General features: G+C 51.0%; 2 protein-coding genes across 4 annotated transcripts in view; one reads left to right on the top strand and one right to left on the bottom strand.

The window, feature by feature from the left end:
• Window positions 1-4,381, top strand: part of LOC107141588 (chymotrypsin-like elastase family member 2A) — a 32,391-nt gene extending 28,010 nt beyond the window's left edge. For 2 of the 3 annotated variants that reach the window (XM_048816279.1, XM_048816277.1), the window contains exons 8-9: window positions 1,891-2,038; window positions 2,137-4,381. In XM_048816279.1, the coding sequence (XP_048672236.1) occupies window positions 1,891-2,038; window positions 2,137-2,192 (204 nt within the window). In that variant the 3' untranslated portion in view covers window positions 2,193-4,381. Of the gene's footprint in view, window positions 1-975; window positions 1,068-1,890; window positions 2,039-2,136 lie in introns of those variants that run through there. The other variant, XM_048816278.1, reaches the window with a different exon arrangement.
• Window positions 87-19,722, bottom strand: Casp9 (caspase 9). The gene is made up of 9 exons (XM_015485673.2): window positions 19,504-19,722; window positions 16,110-16,461; window positions 10,927-10,961; window positions 9,961-10,137; window positions 9,470-9,559; window positions 8,128-8,275; window positions 3,768-3,947; window positions 3,122-3,231; window positions 87-2,146 (listed from the first exon to the last, which is right to left on the bottom strand). Exons 1-9 carry the CDS (start codon window positions 19,633-19,635, stop codon window positions 2,057-2,059), a joined length of 1,314 nt encoding a protein of 437 aa, XP_015341159.1. The 5' UTR covers window positions 19,636-19,722; the 3' UTR covers window positions 87-2,056.
• Window position 19,723: the final 1 nt, after the last annotated feature.

The following is a 19,723-nucleotide window of genomic DNA, read 5'->3' as shown; positions in this document are numbered from 1 at the left end:
CAGAGGCAGGTGCAGGGAGGAGACAGATGGCCCGGGACTCCCACCCTCTCAACAGATGTCCCCTGGATGACAGCAACACATGAACCTTCAGCAGTCACTAGCTTTGTTTTCTTTTTCAGAAGGTAAAACATTTCTTTATAAAAATATTAAAATAAAACAGGAGGGCATCAGGTAAAAAAGATGACGTTCCCACACTTTCCGTCTCTACTCTGCAGATATCCTCACTGCTAACAGTGCAGGCTCGTGACCTGGGCTATGTGTGCATATAAAAAATACCTACAGATGTACAACGATGCTCCCAGACTTCTAACCAAAACCAGGGTCCAACTCCTGATCTGCCACTTAGCTCTCCACTTGATCCCCTGTCACATTTTGACCCATGTCACTCCTTTGAGTGGTAACTGGTTTCCCCACTCCCACCATGAGGAGAGGGGATTCTGTTTCCTGTTTCTCACCCTTATGTCGCTACGGTGAACATCCCTGCACACACGTCCCGCACACCAGCCTGGGGATCTGTGCTGCAGAGATCCAGAAGCTTCAGTGGGTCCTGGATCATCATAGTAAAGTGTTCAGGGGCTAGAGGTGTACCTCAGTAGTTGAGCAGGTGCTTAGTAGGTGAGAGGCCCTGGGCTCAATCCCCAGCACCAAAAAAAAAAAAAAAAAAGCCTGAATAGAATCTGGGAAACATTCTCTGAAGGCAGGTCGCAGGTGCCTCACAAACAGCACTTTGGATTTGAGAAACAAACTAAATAAAATCTAAGCCCACGCCCATCTGCATATGATTTTGAAGGGTTGATAGGCCCCTGATCTAAAGCCCAAACAGGACTCCAGGCTGAGACCCCTATTTACTGTAAGACCCCAGGAGTCAATGAAAAGCTGTGGTCTCCCGTTTCTCTCCCAAATGTCATCAGACTTCCTCAGGTGGAGACACTGCCGCATGGGCCACTGGCTTATTTTCTTGTGTGTGTCCTGCAGGTCATTGCAAATAACTAACCAAAGAAGCCTCTGGACTTCAGAACTGGAAAGATGGCAGAAGCAAAATACTAATAAAGTAGCAATTACCACGATTCACATCTTGGTGTGACTTATTAGCAGACCATCCAGACCTCATGGTCCTGCAAACAAGGACAGCAGGGCTCAGGGCCAGGGCAGGCTTGGGCAAGCCCAGCATTGTCCAGGGCACAGCACAGTCATCTTACCTGGATGGGGTCCCTCAGCAAGGAAGGCACGTGGGAAGCAGGGGTCAGGACTTGGAAGACCTGGATCTGGCCAGATCTGGTAACAGTGTTCCCCTGGACAAGAGACTTGTCCTCTGCGTTTGTGGTCTCACCCCTCCCCTGGGATGCAGGGGGATTAAGTGGAATAAGACCACTTTCTCAAACAGGCAGAGTCTCCATTATGAGGAAGTACAAAGCACCAGAGCAAAACGGGGAGATAGGCCAGAGGGTCCATGTTCACCTGAGAGCTGTTTGTGAAGACTAGATAATGCAATAAATTTCTGAAATTCCACTCAGAACTCACAGGCCCCTGCTGCCAGAGTCCAGAGCTTGTTGATTTAAGAGAGATGCTGGCTGGTTTGTAGCCCCAAATCCCTGCAGATGGATTATTCTCAAGCGTGGGCGGTTCTGTCCCCCCAGGGCATATTTGGCAATGTCTGAAGATATTTTTGGTTGGCATGACTCAGGATTGGGGAGGGATGCTCCTGTATCTGGAGGGAGGGAGCCAGGAACAGGGCAGGGAAGGCCCACAGCAAAGGGCCGTTTGGCCCTGCAAATAACCAGTATGGGGCCAGAGGCACTGCTCCGGGGAGAACGTGGGGTCACAGATCCAGGACTGGCCACCGATGAAGAGGTCCTGTGGACCCATGACTTTCTGCTCCTTTCCACACAGTTGGCATCTGCCTCCAGACCAGAAGCTGCCCTCTGGGGTCGGGAAGGAGCAGGCCCTGCACAGGCCACAGAACCCTCAACTTGTAGGAGGCCAGGCCTCTCCGCCTCCAGGACCGCAGCAGAAGGTCTTGGGATGACGATGAGGCAGGGTGAGCATCCCGGCCCCTTTAAGTTTTAAAGAAAAGTTTTTTCCGGAGGAAATTAAAACAACCAGGAATCTGTTTGTAAATTCCTCTCTCTGAAACAGCATTAGCCACCTGCAAGAAGGAGAGCACAGGGAATCAGAGTTCAGTTCTCAGCTGAAGCAAGCCAGGCTGGGAGGTGAGCACCAAACGGGCCCAGGGTGTGTGGTGTGCAGAGCTGGGACTGGACCGCCTCTCTACGCTCCCAGCTCATTATTACTTTTTTTTGGCAACAGGGTCTAAGTTGCTGAAGCTGGCCTCGAGCTAGCCATTCTGCCACCTCAGCCTCCCTAGTCGCTGGGATTACAGGTGTGGCCACCACACCCAGGACTACTATAAGTTTAAAGAGCACAAAACGCAAAATTTCAAAACCCAAAACTTCACAAAGTTCAAATCAGAACAAAAGCTTCACATGAAGAAAGGTCGAGAGAAGAGACTAGACCAGGAGTCCTGGTGGCCTCTGGGGGTCACCTACCCAGGGCTGTGGCGCCTACACCCCGGCACTGTGGGAGGTGGCTGTCTGCGGCCTTGGCTCTGCTCGGCCATGCTCAGGCCAGAACCTCCCTCAGAAGCAAGCACGACCCTTAGAGCCCCTTCTCATGGTGCAGAACACCAGGGCAGAGCGGGAGGACCCAGAGGCAACCACATACTCTGGGACCCTTGGAAGAAGCAGCTGCTCCAGATGGGGTTTCCAAGGAGCGGGCCGAGCCCTGCCCTTCCCTGTCTCTCACTCCCTGGATCCCTGGATGCACTGCAGGGGCATCGTGATTCCTCAGGGTCAAGAGTAAAAACTATGCCATGGGGGGAGGGGACAGGGGGCCCACAACCAGCCTTCACTGAGCCATCCACTGTGGCAACAAGGACAGCTATGTCAACGGGGACTCTGAGGGAGCGAGGGGGCGTGACCCTTGCAGGCAGAGAGAATCAAAGCCCAAGGCTCAGAAGCACACAAGGCCCACCTGTCCCTTGCCTTTGGTGTGGGCTTGGTGTGCTGCGCCCGCCCATGCCCTGAGGAGGACATGCTGCCCTCCAAAGTGAAATGGCACCCACCCTGAGCAGGAGGGACAGCAAGTCTTCAGAGTGAGCCCAGCGCTCGAAGACGCTGTCCAGTGTCTCAATGTACCAGGAGCCGCTCGAGGTGTCCCTCCAGGAGACGAAACCTGCGGGAAGAGGAGAGCTGAGCTCCACTGGAGAGCTGTGGGGGCCACCTCTGGACTGGGGCCCATCTGCATGTGGCGGAAGGAGCCACGTCCCCATGGCCCTGTACACCGGTGGCATTACTTCAACCTCGTGATCACCTCCTGAGCTTGGCTGAGACTGTCTTCCCAGCAAGGAAACCGAGGCTCTGAGAGCCCAATGACTCACGGGGGAGAGTAAGCCCTTCCTTCCTCCTGTGTGCTAGGCACTGTGCCCCATGACACACCAGCCCCTTGGATGATCCCCAAGAACCCCAAGGTAGGATTACTATTCCCATTGTAAAGAGGAGGAGGCTGAGGCAGAGCTGGGGGAGGGTGAGGCAGAAGCACCCCAACCCAGTGGCTGTGCACCTCAGGCATCTCACCCACTTCGCCCTGAGCTGAGGCTCAGAGAAGTGAAGTAACTTGCTTGGGGTCACAAAAGCAGCAAGGTCAGAACCAGGACCTCACAGCATGGCTGCCTGTGGGGCAGACGGGAAGACCCCCAAGGATGCGCTCACCTGGGAAGGTCGAATAGGACACAAGGATGTCACTGGGTGTGGGCAAACTCGACACTGCATCCAGCTCGTCAGAGGTCCTCGAGCCTTCCTGGAAGGGGACAGCGTCTGGCTCAGGGTTGCTGCCAGAGGCCCTGTCTCCAGGAGAAGCGTGGGCCACCATAAACCCATGGTCTTTCTGCTCTGCAGGAAGCAGAAACAAGCACTCATCACCAAGACACACAGAAGAAAAGCCCTGGCCCTGAAGGCTTCGCTGGTGAATTATACTAAACGTTTAAAGGCAAATTAACACCAATCCTCAAACTTTTCCAAAAAAATAAGAAGAAATACTCCCTAACTCATTCTTCAAGGCCAGCATTCCCCTGATATTAAAGCCAGGTGCTAAGATATGATGATAAAACTGCAGACTCATAGTCCTTATGCACATTGCTGCAAAAGTCCTCAATAAAATAACTAGCAAGTCAAATTCAGCAGCACAGTAAACAGATCACACACCATGGCCAAGGGGGAGTTACTCCTGGAATGCAAGGATGGCTCAGCATTGAAAACCGATCCGTGTAACCCAGCACACTAACAGAATGGAGAGAAACTACATGACCCTCTCCCACGACACAGAAGAAAACATTTGATAAAACAAACAACCTTTCATGATAAAAACACAACAAACTAAGGACAGACAGAAACTACCTGAATATGATAAAAGCCATGTGAGATCAGCAGAATAAAGGAAAGGGACCCAGAGGGTGAGAAGATGGAAGCGGGGGGGGGTGACATTAGCCAAATGACATTGTATTTTGTGCACACGAATATATAATAACAAACCCCACCATTAGGACAAGTAATATACCAATTAAAAAGGTCTAAAAACAAAAAAGCCGCATGTGAAAAACCCACAGTGAACATCGTACTCAGTGGTGAAGACTGAAAGCTTTTCCTCCAAGGTCAAGAACGAGGCAGGAATGACTGCTTTTGCCATTGCCTCGCAACATGGTACTAGAAACTCTAACCAGAGCAATTAGGCAAGAAAAGGAAAAGGCGTCCTGTGTAGAAACTTCCTCTGTTCACAGAAGGCTTGATCTAATTAAGCAGAAAACCCTGAAGATTACACCAAGAAAACTGTTAGGACGGATAAAGATGAAATCAGCAAAGGAGCAGGGTACAAGTCAACACACACACACACACGTGCAGTGAACTATATACCAAATAATGAACAATCAGGAAAGAAAATCATGAAACCAATTCTAGCATCAAAACAAAAAAATTAGGAATTAACCAATGAAAACTACAAAACACTACTGAAATAAATTAAAAACAGGGCTGGGGCTATAGCTCAGTGGTAGAGCGCTTGCCTCGAATGCATGAGGTACTGGGTTCAATTCTCACCACTACATATAAATAAATAAAAATAAAGGACCATTAACAACTGAAAAAAATTTTAAATAAAAGAAATTAAAAACAACATAAATACATAGAAATACTACCCATGGCTATGAGTTAGGGAACAATATTGTTAGGACATCAATATGACTCAACACAGCTATAGATTAATTACAATTCCCGTCAAAATCCCAATGATTTTTTTTTTTTTTTTTTTTTTTGGTGGAGCTGGGGATTGAACCCAGGGCTTTGTGTATGCGAGGCAAGCACTCTACCAACTGAGCTCTCAACCCTGCCCCATGATGTTTTTTGCAGAAATAAAAAAACAAATTCTAAAATTCAAAAGAAATCTCAACGGATTCCAAAAGAGCCAAAACAATGTTGGGAAAATAAAAAAGAATAAAGCTGGAGAACTTCCTGACTTCAAAACTTACTACAAAACTAAAATAATCAAAACAGAGTGGTGCTGGCATAAAGACAGACACATAGACCAGCAGACTAGAATGGAGAGCCTCAACGCAGTCCAGTGAATCTTCACAAGGGTGCCAAGACCTTTCAAGGGGGGAAGGACAATATTTAACAAACACCGCTAGGACAACTGGATAGCCACATGCAAAGGAATGAAGTGGGACCCTTCCTTAATATCATATACAAAAAAATTAACTCAAATTGGATCAAGACCTAATTTTAAGACCTAAAAGTATAAAACTCTTAGAAGAAAACATAGGGCAAAATCTAGAACCATGAGCCAAGTAAAACATTTTTCTTTATAAAATATCCAACCTCAGGTATTCTATTATAGTACCAGAAAACTGACTAATATGTGGGAGAGACCATAAGGAGAACCAAGGGAGACAGGGATGAGCAGAGACTGTGTGAAAATGAAAGGACAAAGTGGGCTCAAAGACAGGGGTGTGCGGGAAAGGGGAGAGGCTGAGTCATACAGAAATGGCAGCTGCATCTCCACACATGTGTTGTCTTCACACTGCAAATCTGATGTGAAGGCCTGGCCTTCAGGGTTATGCACTGTAGGCACAGCTTGGTTCTTAGCCTCGTTAACTCAAAACTCCCTATAGAGCAAGACTAATCCCCACAGAATAAACACACAGCAGGAGGAGGGCTCCCTCCACACACAACCCACAACCACAACCAGGTGGCACACATGCCTGCTGTCTGCCTTCTCAGCTTGGTCACCCCAAAACTGACAGCTGGACATCATCAAGGCAGCCACCTGGCTTCTGTCACGTGGACCACACGTGTCATGCTGTGTCACGCTGACTCCACACCAAGTTACTGACTTCACGGCCCGCTGTTCAGCCCTGGAGCCGTGCCACCTCTGAATGAAGGGGTGGATAACACTGTGGCATTTAAAAATTATCTTAAATTATAACTGAGTTTTAAAATAGCATTACGAAAGTCACCAAAATGCAGGGCAGGGTTTCTGACGCACATAAACAGGACACCCTGCCAGGAATGGAGACAGTTCTGCATTTCTGTTCTCGGCTGATGTGGCGCCACCGCGTGGCAACAGCTCTGAACACCAGGCAGCAGAGCGGGTGGGGAAAAGTAGCAGAAAAGAAACTTGCCCAGGCTCTGCTTTGTTTCCGTGGCGGGTTCCATGCTGTAGAGTCCCCTTGGGTGGGCTGGGCAGCTGTGTGGGATGATGGTGCCCACTTCTCTATCAGGTCCGGCAAAGGGACAAGGAAATGATAGGCCTTCCAACTGTATCAACCCCTGGAGAGTCCAGGCAGAAGGGACACCAGGGACCGAATTTCTGGCGTTCCCCACTATCACCACCATAACCAAGCCAGGAAAGCAGCACTCCTCTTTTGTCTTTTTAATTTTTTTCTTTTTTTTGGTCTGTTGTTTTGATTTTTGAGATGGACTTCACTATATTGCCCAGGCTGGTTTCAAACTTCTGGGCCTCAAATGATCCTCCTGCCTTAGCCTTCCTCCTAAGTAGCAGGGACTACAGGTGCTGCTATTACACCCAGCTTCTTTTCTATATGAAAACCAGGAAATAAGCTAGGTGCAGTGGCACATGCCTATAATTCTAGGTACCTGGGAGGCTGAGGCAGGAGGATCACAAGTTGGAGGCCAATATGGGAAATTAGTGAGAATCTGTCTCAAAATAAATTCTGGGGATGTAGCTTAGTAGTAGAGCACCCCTGGATTTAATCCCAGATATGAAAGATAGAAGAAAGAAAGGGAGGGAGAGAGGGAGGGAGGAGTCGGAGCAGCAGCATACACCTGTAGTCCCAACTACTGGGGAGGCACAGGCAGAAGGATCACTTGAACACGTAAGTTCAAGACCAATCTATCGAGATCCAGTCTTTAAAAATCAGGAAGTAGAGAGGGACCCAAGCTAGCATGCTTGTTCTGTCTCTGACACTCTCGCCAGGGTGACATGCACCAAGATCCTCCCATGCACCAGAGTCTGCTCTTCCTCACCTCCTGAACCTCGAGCTACACAAACCTCTGTGCTCTATAAATCACCCAGTGTGTGGTATTTGATTACGTAACAGAAAATGGAGTGAGACACAGCATAAAGCAAAACTACAAATAATCCTTTAGGTTTCTTAAATCACCAAGATCCGGATTCTGGGGAATCCCAATGGCTAGATTCTTCGGTTTCTCCCTGTCGTTCAGCTGTGGCCTCTCTCCCCCCCCACAGTGGAAACGAAGGTCAGAGGAAAGATGATCAGGAAAACAGAAAGACAGTTTTCCACTCTCTCCACTGCTTTGTTTTTACCAAAATTCTGAAGTTGCCAAAGTCACATGAGCCTGTGACGCTACTGCAGTGTAAAATGAAGACCACCCTGTTCAGAGCGGACAAGCCTGGGTCTCCTCTGGACAGCTGAAGCACTGCCACCCTGCAGCAGGAACTGTGCCTGGTACTCTGACTGCCTGGGGCGGCCCTGTGGACACGGGAGGTGCTGCTGGGGACAGGAGGGGCAGAGGCTCCTTCCCCATCAGAGCTGCTTACCCCCACCACAGGCCTGGATGAAAAAGAGCTTGGGCTTCCCCCCCAGGCTGGGGCAGCTGATCCCGTTGAAGATGTTCACAATCCTCTCGACGGACACAGAACATCCATCTGTGCCATAGACAGCACCCGGAAACTGGAGGTGGCTGGCCTAGAAGACCAAGGACCCTGGTTAAAACCAAGACACCGTGGCAGAAATCCAGCGGCCTTTCCAGAGGCTTTGTGGGGGCCACACACTCAGAAGGTCCCCCTGGGGCTCTGGACTGACTGTGACAGAGCAGGTTGATCCTGGAAGGGCCCTGAGCAGCATCTGTCCCTGGACAGGCCAGCTATCAAAAGTGCTGGGCAGCTGCCGCTAGACCAGAAGCCCCCCCAAGTGTGATCCCTGGACCAGCAGCATCCACATCACTCAGAACATTCAGGAAATGTTCATCCTCCCAAGTCATCCTCCCAAGGCGCTGAGCAGTCAGAGCCGCTGCTCCAGGGCTCTTCCTATGCACAGGATCACAAGGCCACCTGTCAAAGCTCTGGACACAGGTCCACTTAGGGCCTGAGGCTTCTCATGAGGGCTCAGGGGACACCCCTGCTGCCACACTGTGAGTGAAAGGCCCAAAAGGTTGCGCCTGCTGGCAACAGGCCAGAGTTCTGCTCTGGGAGGATGGCAGGCTGGCAGGCCAGACCATGATGGTTTCCAAGAAGGGGAAATCCTGATTTTTTTTTTTAAAGAGAGAGAAAGAGAGAGAGAGAGAATTTGAATATTTATTTTTTAGTTTTTGGCGGACACAACATCTTTGTTTGTATGTGGTGCTGAGGATTGAAGCCGGGCCGCACGCATGCCAGGCGAGCACGCTACCGCTTGAGCCACATCCCCAGCCCAATCCTGATTTTTATGTGTTCTGAAAACAGGGCGAAGGCCAAGGGGTGACTGTTGGGCTGTCCAACCCCCAGCATAAAAGATGAGGACTCCAAGGCCCGGCAGGGGCTTGGCCACAGTGAGTCAGCACATCACTGGCCAAGCCCTGAGCATGTCCCGGTGCCTGAGTCCCCCAGAGCAAGGGCTTGAACACCCTGCGGGGCCTGAGGATTTGAGTGCAGCACACAGCTCCACACAGAACCGGGTGGAAGCTTTGAGAGTACAGCTCGCCCCTCCCTCATGTCCTGTGGGCATCTCTCGGGAGGCTGCCCACCCGGGGCCCCCTGGGAGAACGGCAAGAGGTGGACAGGGCTGCACGGTTCTTCACAAAGCCAAGGGTGCGGTGGACATGAGGGACAGGAGTCCTGCAGGGCCTCTCGCCCAGCTTCGCCTGTGCCTGACGGGGAGCAGGGTCGGGGAGAGGCCTCCTACCTGACAGCCGTGGGAGAGGATGACCACCGCACAGCAGTCCAGGGCACGGTGGTCCCGCTGCGCCAGCTCTACCAAAGCCTGGACCATCTTCTACAAGGGAAGGCTGCAGGTGAGCCAGAGCATTGGCCATCAGGCCACCTGCCTGCCACAGAGGGCAGGGCCCAGCATTCGCCCTGCCTCCAAGGGCCAATTCTGAGGTAATCGTCACGACAGCCCCATGCTCAGGGGAAAAGGTCTGAGCTCAGGCACCTTCTTGTAATCCCACAGCAGCCCCCCAGGGGACTCTTCTGGCCTTCTAGACAGGGACACTGAGGCACGTGTCACATGCAGGCAGCAGGCCTCATGCCCTCCTGAGTGTCACCCTGGGACACACCCCATGGTCCTACAGAGGCAGTGCTCATCTGGGAAGTCCCCAGCCTGCTCCCAGGGTCTCCTGCAGGGCACTGCCCACTCGCCTCGGCTCCCCCACGTGCGGTGACAGGTGACTGTACCTTGGCAGTCAGGTTGCACGTCACCTCCACGGTGAAATGCAGCGAGCGGAAGCGGCGCTGCATCTTCTCACAGTCCACGTTGGAGCCCAGGCGCGCGCTGAGCCCCGATGCGCGGGAGAAGCTCACATTGTTGATGATGAGGCAGTGGCCGCAGGGGTCCGCGCGCAGGACGTACGCCTGCCCCAGGGACGGGGGACAGGACCAATGTGAGCGGGGCTGTCCCACTTCCTGGAGGAGGTGACCCTGCTTCTCACTCAGGGGCTGACAGCTGAGAGGTGGGAGAGGCATGGGCGTCCCTTCCACTGCAGGCCCCACCCGGGACTCCAGGACACAGAGGGACCGAGGGAGCCGCAGGGCGGGCACTGGCTGCCCCTTACAGAGAGACGCAGGCTTCCGACTCTGTGCTCAGGGACGGAGCAGCTGGCTTAGAAAGCCTGTGACCCACTGGTGCCACACACCAGTCGGTGGCTCTCACCCAGGTGCACTTGGCGGTCGTGAGGCAGCTGCGTCCGCAGACTTCGCCCAGGCCTGGCCCCGGAGGCCGAGGCCACCTCCCCCGGCCCAGCCCCCGTGACCCTCCCACAGCTGCCTCTTCCTGCTCTGGGACTTGCTGCCCTCTATTTGCGCCTTCCCTTGCCGAGCTTCCCTCCCCGGCCAGACTGAGGGCTCCCTGTGGCCTCCATTCCAGGGCAGCGCCCAGGAGCCACCCAACAATACACAGGTGGGGACAAGAGCACGAGTGTCCTGGCATGGAACAGCACCACGGCCGGTGGGACCTGATTCTACCGCTGGGGTGAAGCAGGCCTGCTCGATGGCTTCAGTGAGCACCAAACCCAGGTCAGAGCCATGGACGGCGGGGCCGGAACCTCGTTCCCCAACTGGGCTGGGTCCCCAGGACTCCTGACGGCTGCAGGGAAGGGGCGAGGCTGATGAGAGGGACAGGCCCCTAGTCTCATGGAGACTCACCAAATCTGTGTTTCCCCTCGACGGCTCCTGAGCATCTGGAGAGACAGACGGAAAGAGAAACATGAGTGTTGGGGCCCCAGGGAAAGGCCAAGGGACCACGTGGGGAGAGCTCCCACAAAACAGAGCGAGCTGGGACTCGGGACCCCAAGCTCTGCTGGTGATGGGATCAAGTGGCACAGCCACCGTGGAGAACTGAGTGGAAGTTTCTAACAAAGTCGAACACACACAGACCCTGGGCCTCTGGCCACATCTCCAAGAGGCCTCCTCATAAAGCCCCCGAGCGACGCTACCAACCCAACAACAGGCTGACGGACACACAAACTGACAAGCAGCCACACAGCCCACCACAGAACGGGCTACCACACACACGGTGCCACAGGAGGCCTTAAAACAGGCTCTGCGACAGAATGCCAGTTAGCCCAGTTTAACTGGAGTGACCCCTGAGCCTTTTAGTCGTGAGAACAGAAACCCGGCACGCTGCCTGAAACGGCCACCAACAGCTCTCCCAGCTCCCTGCTGCAGGAGGCCCTGGCCGGGACAAGCAGCCACACACGAGCCATCACATTTTTTTTTTTAATATTTATTTTTTTAGTTGTAGTTGGACATAATACTTTTATTTCACTTATTTATTTTTATGTGGTGCTGAGGATTGAACCCAGGGTCTCGTGCATGCAAGGCAAGTACTCTACCGCTGAGCCACAACCCCAGCACCCGCCACCCGAGCCATCACATTTTAAAAGCTCATTCCATTCTGAAGCAAACGCATTTCCCCCCAATGTACACAGACAAAGCCACGCGCTCTGGTGGCACACAAACAGAGACAAGAAAGAAGATGAGCCATTTGTTCTTTGAGGCAGTAGATGGAGTGAGTGAGATCTTGGAGCCAAGGTTCAAATCCTAGCCCTGCCACTTATCTGCTGCATGACCCTGGGCAAGTTGCTCAGAGTCTCTGAGCCTCTGTTCCCCCATCTGTATCCCAGGATCAGAGAAGCAGCTGCCAGCATCAGGGTTGTGGTGAGTTCCCAGTTGATGGGCACATCAGTCCTGCCATAATCGACAGCTCAGTAACACTGAGTGTGCCCATTTTTGTTTTTATTCACACTCCTGCTCCAGAGCAGCAGGGGTACTAACCAGCACCCTGACATTTTGGGCTGGGTTACTCTATTTTGGATGGCTGTCCCATGTGTCATGGGATATACAGCCACATCCCCAACCTGTACCCACCAGATGCCAGCAGCACCCACTCACCTTCAGCTGTAATGACCAGATGTACCTCTAGGCACTGCCAAACATCCCTGGGGAAGGGGACAAAATAAAAATTGCTCTTTGCTCAGACACACTGACCTTCCTATAGCACCCTTCCTGGGCCGACTCAGCAAAGGCCCTGTGAAGTCCTGTGGTGGCCCTGCTGCCATAGCCCAGATGTTCCTACCCTCGACTGCAGAATGAAATCCACCTAAGGAAACCCTCTGGACAGTGCCCATGACCTCACGCCCAGCACCTAAAAAGGACAACTCTGACCAGCACCAGAAGTCAGAGCCCAGTGCTGCACCGGAACCCTCATGTGACCTGCTCTCAGAGACCCGCTTCTTCCCCTACAAACTGGAGATGATAACAGAGGGGCTTTCCCTGCCCGCCACTACAAACATTTGTTTGTTTACTTCTTGAGGTTTTTTAGTGTTTTGGGGCTTTTGTTTTTTGGTACTGGGGATGGAAACCTAGTGTTCTACTACTGAGCTACATCCCAGCCCTTTTTATTTTATCTTTTTTTTTTTATTACAATTCTTATTACATATATAGAGCACAATTTTTCATATCTCTGTATATAACGTATGTTCCTTTTTATTCTATCTTGAAACAAGATCTCACTAAGTTGCCCAGACTGGCCTCCAACTTAGGATCCTCCTGCCTCGGCCTCTGAGTTGTGGGATTACAGGTGTGTGCACCACCGCATATGGCCATGGCACAGTTTAGACCACCTAGAAAAATACAGCATGCACAGTAAAGTGATATTCATATTTAAGGTGATCCTATTATCACTAGTATCATCTATCTACCCGTAGGACAGCACACTTCAAGTCTAGACCGTTGGTCCTAAATGACTCAAACAGACACTTCTCAGAACCAGACGGCAACATGGGAACTTTGTATTTTGCCTGCCTCTTCCCTAGCCGGGCAATAATGCATAAGAACGATTCCAACACCTCACTTCCTCATGTTGTTGGCTGCCCTGCTTTAGCAGGCTGTCTGAAGTCACAGTCATCAGGACAGACAGCACTTTTCACACGGCTCACAGGAAAACGCGTAAGGCATCAAAAAGGGCATCACTGTTGGCAAGGACGTGGAGGAAGGATCACCTCTACCCTCATTTCACGAAATTATAAAACACATTTTTGAAAGCCAAGCTGGTAGCATCTATCAGAGGGATAACCATGATTTCTTTTGAAGATACATGTTGTTATGGGCCAGGCTATATGGGCAATGACCACACAGACTCCATTTTACCCTGAGACTCCTTAGCATGTACGAAAGGCTTCTCCCGTGGGAAAGCCCGCCTCTGTTCCCACTAATAGTCACCCAGCATAGCATACTTGGCAACACAAAATAGCAATTCTTATACAATGTAAAATTGTTCTCTTTGGTTTCCATTTTTTTTTAAGAGAGAGTGAGAGAGAGAGAATTTTTTAATATTTATTTTTTAGTTTTCGGTGGACACAACATCCTTGTTTGTATGTGGTGCTGAGGATCGAACCCAGGCCACATGCATGCCAGGCAAGCGTGCTACCACTTGAGCCATATCCCCAGCCCCTGGTTTCCATTTTTCTTGGGCAACGTACCTTGTCAAGATTGACTGTCTAGACATTAGTAACCATTCTCTAACATGTACTGAACTAGGGTCATTTTGACCCCCTTCCCTTCTGCTGGCTTGCTGCTATGCCAACCTGGAAAGTCCTGTGGGAAATACCAATGTACCCGTTGCATTGTCTCGCTAACTGCCCAGCTCAGCTTCTGTACCTGCTTGCTTGCAGCTACGGCAACCCGGATGTGGTTTTTGCCTTTAACTATCCTAAAATGCTTAGGCTCGGGACTGTTCCTTGCAGAGACACTTATGGGTCTTGTGGGGGAGCAGTCACGGCCAGGCAGATAAATAAAGACTCTTCAATTTGGACAAAACTGGGACTTCATGTGTTTTCTGAGCAACCTGCCCCACAACAACATCCCCTGTCAGAGAGAGACGTGTGCCAGGAGGGGTGGGACAAATGACACACAGCGGCCCACATGAAGCTGCAGGAGTTGAGTACTTAGCACAGAACAAACTGGTCAATCCACAACCCTGCTTTGGTGGCACCTAAGGTCTGAAAAGGTAGCTATCTCAGGACGCCTGGTTTGACCTCAGCCCTATAATCTATTCCTCTAACAGCAAGAGAAAGAGATATATATAGTCAAGGGAGGACAAAGATATGTTTGCTCAGAAGGGCACACCGCCTAGACCTCTTAACACCACCCTGCGCAGCACAGAGCAGTGATTCCCAGACCTGGGAAAGCCTGGTGCTGGAGATGGAGCCCACCCACCATAAACTCTGCAAAACCAGTTCCAATTAGGACCTGTCAGCCAGGCCAAGACCACCAAGAGATGCCCTCGGTTGTAATCAACCCCAAGCCCAGAGGTGACACCTGGGCAGGATCTAACAAACTCCCTCCTTCCCCAATAAAAGTTGGGACACCAGGAAGTGAGCTGTCACTCTCCCTGGGTGATTTTCCCCATCCTCTTCCTCTTTTAATAAACTGCACTATACTTTGATCAAGTCTTGTGTCTTGCTTGAAATCCTCTCACACAGACAGAGCTGAGAACACAGCGTGACCTCCGGGAAGCTCAGGTGTTATCTCCACTGCCAGGGCTAGAGAGCAGTGCAGGCAGAGCAGGGTGGCCTAGGCAGCAATCCATTTCATTTCTATTTCCACCTCACACCAGCTGTGTGATTTGGGGACAATCATTTCCAAGTCTATAACTTACTCTGTTCAACAGTAAAATAGGAAAACCATAGCACCTGCTTCACCCGAGATGGAAAGATTAAATTAAATCATGCAAGTGCGGCAAACAGGGCCTGGCAGACAGCAAGTAGTGGATGACGCTAACCCTACTGTTGTTACTAGCTCAATGCCACGCAGGGGTCCCTCAGGCAGTCACAGAAGAGGAAGCACATGCCAGGTGAGGTTGTGCACATTGTAATCACACAAGGCTGAGGCAGAGGATCCTAAGTTCAAGGCCAACCTGAGACACGTAGACCCTGTCTCAAAATAAAGTATAAAATGGGCTAGAGAAATAGCTCTGTGGTAGAGTGCCTGGAGATAGGGGTGGGGGACATGAAATATCCCTGGAGGCAAAGCCCTAACTGACAATAAACCACCAACAGGAGGTTAGATAAACCCTAAGCTGTTCAGAATAGGAGTTGCCACCACCTGCATGGAATGAAGTATTGACCCGCACAGCACAGTGACTGGATCCCACAGAGGTATGACAGGAAGAAGCCAGAGACTCCAGACTCACACGTGGGATGTCACTCATGTTGCACTTCAAGCAAAAGGGAACAGTGATGACAGAGACTGGAACAATGACTACCTCAGGCTGAGAAGGGGGACAGATGGAAAGAGAAGAGTCTCCTAAGACACTGGAATATTCTGTACCATGACGAACTGGGCAGTGGTTACCTGTGTGGAGAGAATCATCCAGCTGCACTCCGGGGATTTATGCATGTTACTGGATGTAACCTTGTGACTTCAGGCAAATTATTTCACCTCCCTGGACCTGGCTTCATTCCTGTCCCTCAGGACAGACAGCACTAAATACTGCCTTTTAGGGCTGCTGTGAGGGAAGGAGGTCAGGGTGTACGCCACGCTGGGCTGACCCCCTTCTGCCACAAGCCATGGGCTAGTCCAAGCTACTCACCACTACCCAAAGGCAAATCCAGAACAGCTGGGCTTTGACACTCTGATCAAAAACAGGGACACCCAAAATAGACTCCAGCACCTGACAAAATTATGTCTTTGAAGACCTACTAGAATGTTCCACCTATCAGCACTCAGTAAGGCAACACCATGATTGAATTCTGACCTCAGCCTACCTAGCTGTACCCAGTGACCACACATCATGCCCACCCACCAACCACCCTCTCAGTACTCACGGGCATCCCTGAATTCTCCAGAACCAACGTCCACTGGCCTGAGAACCTCTGGCCTGAGCTTAGCTGGCGGGAGCTCCCTGGGCCCCAGCACCACTGGGGTGAGGTTTCCTGAGGCTGGCTTCACTGGATCCAGCATCATCACACGCAGCTCCTCTGGCACAAGGTCCAGGGATCTGACGGCCTCAGGATCCCGCTTTACCGCTTGCCGACTTGTCCGCAGCAATGAAGCCAGTGTGTCCTGACCCGTGTCCTCTAAGCAGGAGATGAACAAAGGAAGGGCCTTCCTCCCTCGGGTCTCAAGATCTATGACCAGCTGCCGGGCCTGATCCCGGCGAGACCCAGAGCCTGCCAGCTGTTGGAGAGAAAGATCAGACATACATTACCCCAGGCACCCTCATGTGGCCCTCACCTGTGCCCCACTTCCCACCTAGCAGAAGTCTAGACAACCAGGCCACCAGGCAGAAACCGAGCTGCACGTGAGCCCACGCTCCTCTGCAGCCTTTGCTCATCTGGTCACGCAGCATCTCAGAGGCACATGCTATTGCCCAGCATGGTGCTACGTGCTAAAAGCACAGCAGGGACAGGGTCAGTCCTCAGGTGCAAACATCTAGTGGGGGTACAGGGAGGAAAAGCACCGGTGACACAGCAAGGGAAAGCCCACGAGGCTGTCAGGGTACAACTGCCAGCCAACTCAGCCCTGGGGGCTGGAAAGGCCCCAGAAGGGGAAGGCTTAGCTGAGACCCCAGGGAAGATGAAGAATGAACAGTGAACTACAGAAACCAAAGGGAGGAGGTGGGTAGTGGTGAGGGATGAGACCTTTGTGTGGCCAGGCCTAGAACTCATCCTGAGAGCTGTGAGGAGCAACCAAAGCAACAGAGTGAGATCTGACTTTTGAAAAGTCACCTGCGGACAGGGAGGAAAACGGAAAGGAGTGAGCCACAGCCACACCGGGAGGTGCCAAAAATGGCTGGAATGGAGAGAAATGAGAGGACAGATCAGGAGGGAGAATCCACAGGACATAGGCACTGACTGGGTGGGACGTGAGGACAGAATGATCAAGACTGACACAGAACAGGCGGAAGACAAAACGCTGGTTATCTGCTGCCCTTTCTTGGAGATCTGACACTGGACAAGTTCTTCAGGATCCACAGGACAAAAAAAGAGGTGGGACCTCAAGATCCACAGGGATATGACACCATCTTGTCCTCAAAATTTCTACTGCAGCACTGTCCAAGATAACTTTCCATGGTGCTGCAAATCTGCACCTGAGCTGTTTGACATGCCAGCTATCAGTCACTTGGGGCTGTTGAGTGCCTGGGACAAATAGATGAGGAACCCAACTTTTAATTTATTTCATTTTAGTTACTTAATATCCATTTAAATAGCCACATGTGGCCAATGGCTGCTAAACTGAACAATAGCCCTCCATGTTACTGGGAGGATAAGTGTCTCTGGCAAAATGGCTTCCTGCAAACAGACAGTGGTGTTGAGATTTCTCTGGGCACTAATGGTGATATTAGATGCATCATTTCATTTCCCCCCCTCAACCACTTCAAAGGGCTAAGTTACAACTTTTCACCTTACTCGTGAGGGAAACTGAGTCACCAAAACTTTTTTGTTTTAGTTTCTTTTGCTATTCACTAATACAGACTGAGCAACCCTAATCTGAAAATCAAAAACACTCCAAAATCCTAAATATTTGGAGCCCAAAAATGATACTACAAGTGGAAAAATTCATATTATGAAACTTTATTTCATGCACAAGATTACATAAAACATTATGTTAAAAATTACCTTTGGGGGAGAAGGACATGAATGTGTATTTTTAAAGATAGTGGTTATTTTATTTCTTAAAGTGGGTAGTACATAGGTATTTATTTTATGATTTTTTAATGAGCATGTTATTGATGTATATTAAAAGTTTCATATACATAAGAAAATATATTTAATGTAATAATAATGACATAGTCAACAACAATAAAATTATTTAATTGTGCATCACTTTAGGAAAATAAATACCTTCAGGCAATGTGTATAAGGTATATATATATATGACACATAAATGAACTTCTTATTTAGAACTGGGTTCCATCCCCAAGGTACTTCATTATGTACATACAAGTATTTCAAAAATCTCCCAAAATCTAAAATCCAAAACATTTTGGTCCCAAGCATTTTGGATACAAGATATTGATTCAACCTGCATGTAACAAAGCCAGAATGGGGGTCCAGATTCATCTAGGTCCTAAGCCTGTGTGTTTACCAGCCATACCAGTGGTGGCAAAATGGCCACCTCTGGTTACTTGAAAAAAATTTGAATTTGTTGCTAACATTTTAAGTCAAGGAAAAATGACAGAAATTGAGATTCCCAGCCTCTCTCCAAATTTGAAAAAGGTAGCAACACTCAGCTAGAGTGAGGCTGAGGGCAGAGGCTGCTCTAGTGTCCACCTGTGGGCCTTCCCTTTAGCTTGTGGTCCCTGTGCATGTGTCTGAAAGCAAGGACTATGGCCTCGAACCACTTTCACTGCCCAGTATGGGCCACAGAATAGGTTCTCCTGATACTTCTTTTATTATTAATTGGTAATTACCCATATGACACTGGACCACTTTATCCTATTAAAGATGCCTTCTCAGGACCAGGCCAAGCTCCTGGATGATGCAGAGGATGGAGCCTTGGCCTGTAAAGCAGCCCCTGGGGCACCAGCCAGGGGCCTCCAGCTGGCCATTCACACCCACCTCACCTCATGGCGGGAAATACTCCTTCCTGTATCTTTACAGGCCTGTGGTGAGGCTCAAACTGGGCAAAGATGTGAAAGTGCTTGTTTAGAAAGCCTCAAGTTTGCCTTTATTAGTCCATCCATCCCCCGCATCAGGGCCCGTCATTTTCAAAACCTCTCACTTCATGCAGGAGGTGGGTGAAGAGGGCAGGGGCACACTGTCTGCGCCTGGCGCCGCCCCATTTCACACACTGTTTCGCTTCGTCCTCGGGCAATATCACTGCTGCCCCATTTCTCAGAGGATCGGACTCTCTCAGGGGACAGCAGTGGGCGTCCAGAACCTCTGTGCTACCGAATGAAAACACACAGCCTCCTCCTCCTCACAAGACACGCGCGTGGTGGCAGCGCTGACCGTGCGGGGCGTCGAATCGCCTTAGCAGACCCGCAACCAGGGGGGCCTGGGATTCTCTGGTTCCATTGCAGGATTTCGAGGGCTCCCCAAGAGGGATGGGCACCGATGTGCAACGCGGAGAGAGGAGGGCGGGAGCGGGGCCTTTAAGCCAAGGGGTGGCTTCTACAGCCTTCCTGGCACATCCTCGCGGCTCCCACCAGAGACGTGAACGTCCACGCGCCGCGCAAGGAGCAGAGAACGCAGACGAGCAGGGACACTCACGTACCTGGATGTCCTCGATCATGTCGGGCGTGAAGAGCTCGCGACTCAGCAGGGCGTCCCAGAGCGGGGCCACCTGCAGCTCGCTCACCAAGCGCACCCGGCAGCGCCGCAGGAGCTGCCGGTCCGCTTCATCCATGGCCGGCAGAACGCTGGACCCGGGACCCTGCCAACTTCCGGGCAGCGGGGCCGCGNAGGACCTGCCCCCACGTCAGTCTCCGCCCTTG

This window comes from Marmota marmota, unplaced genomic scaffold (genome assembly GCF_001458135.2).
Source record: "Marmota marmota marmota unplaced genomic scaffold, marMar, whole genome shotgun sequence".
Lineage (NCBI taxonomy): Eukaryota > Metazoa > Chordata > Mammalia > Rodentia > Sciuridae > Marmota > Marmota marmota.
Note: the sequence above shows the minus strand (reverse complement) of the source record. Positions and strands in the feature narration are given on the sequence as shown.

Coding starts and splice junctions, on each gene's coding strand:
- Casp9 (XM_015485673.2), bottom strand. CDS start 19,635: ATGGATGAAGCGGACCGGCAGCTCCTGCGGCGCTGCCGGGTGCGCTTG. Junction 16,462..19,503: donor ACATGATCGAGGACATCCAG/GTACGTGAGTGT, acceptor TCTCTCCAACAG/CTGGCAGGCTCTGGGTCTCG. Junction 3,232..3,767: donor GTCCTATTCGACCTTCCCAG/GTGAGCGCATCC, acceptor CTCTTCCCGCAG/GTTTCGTCTCCTGGAGGGAC.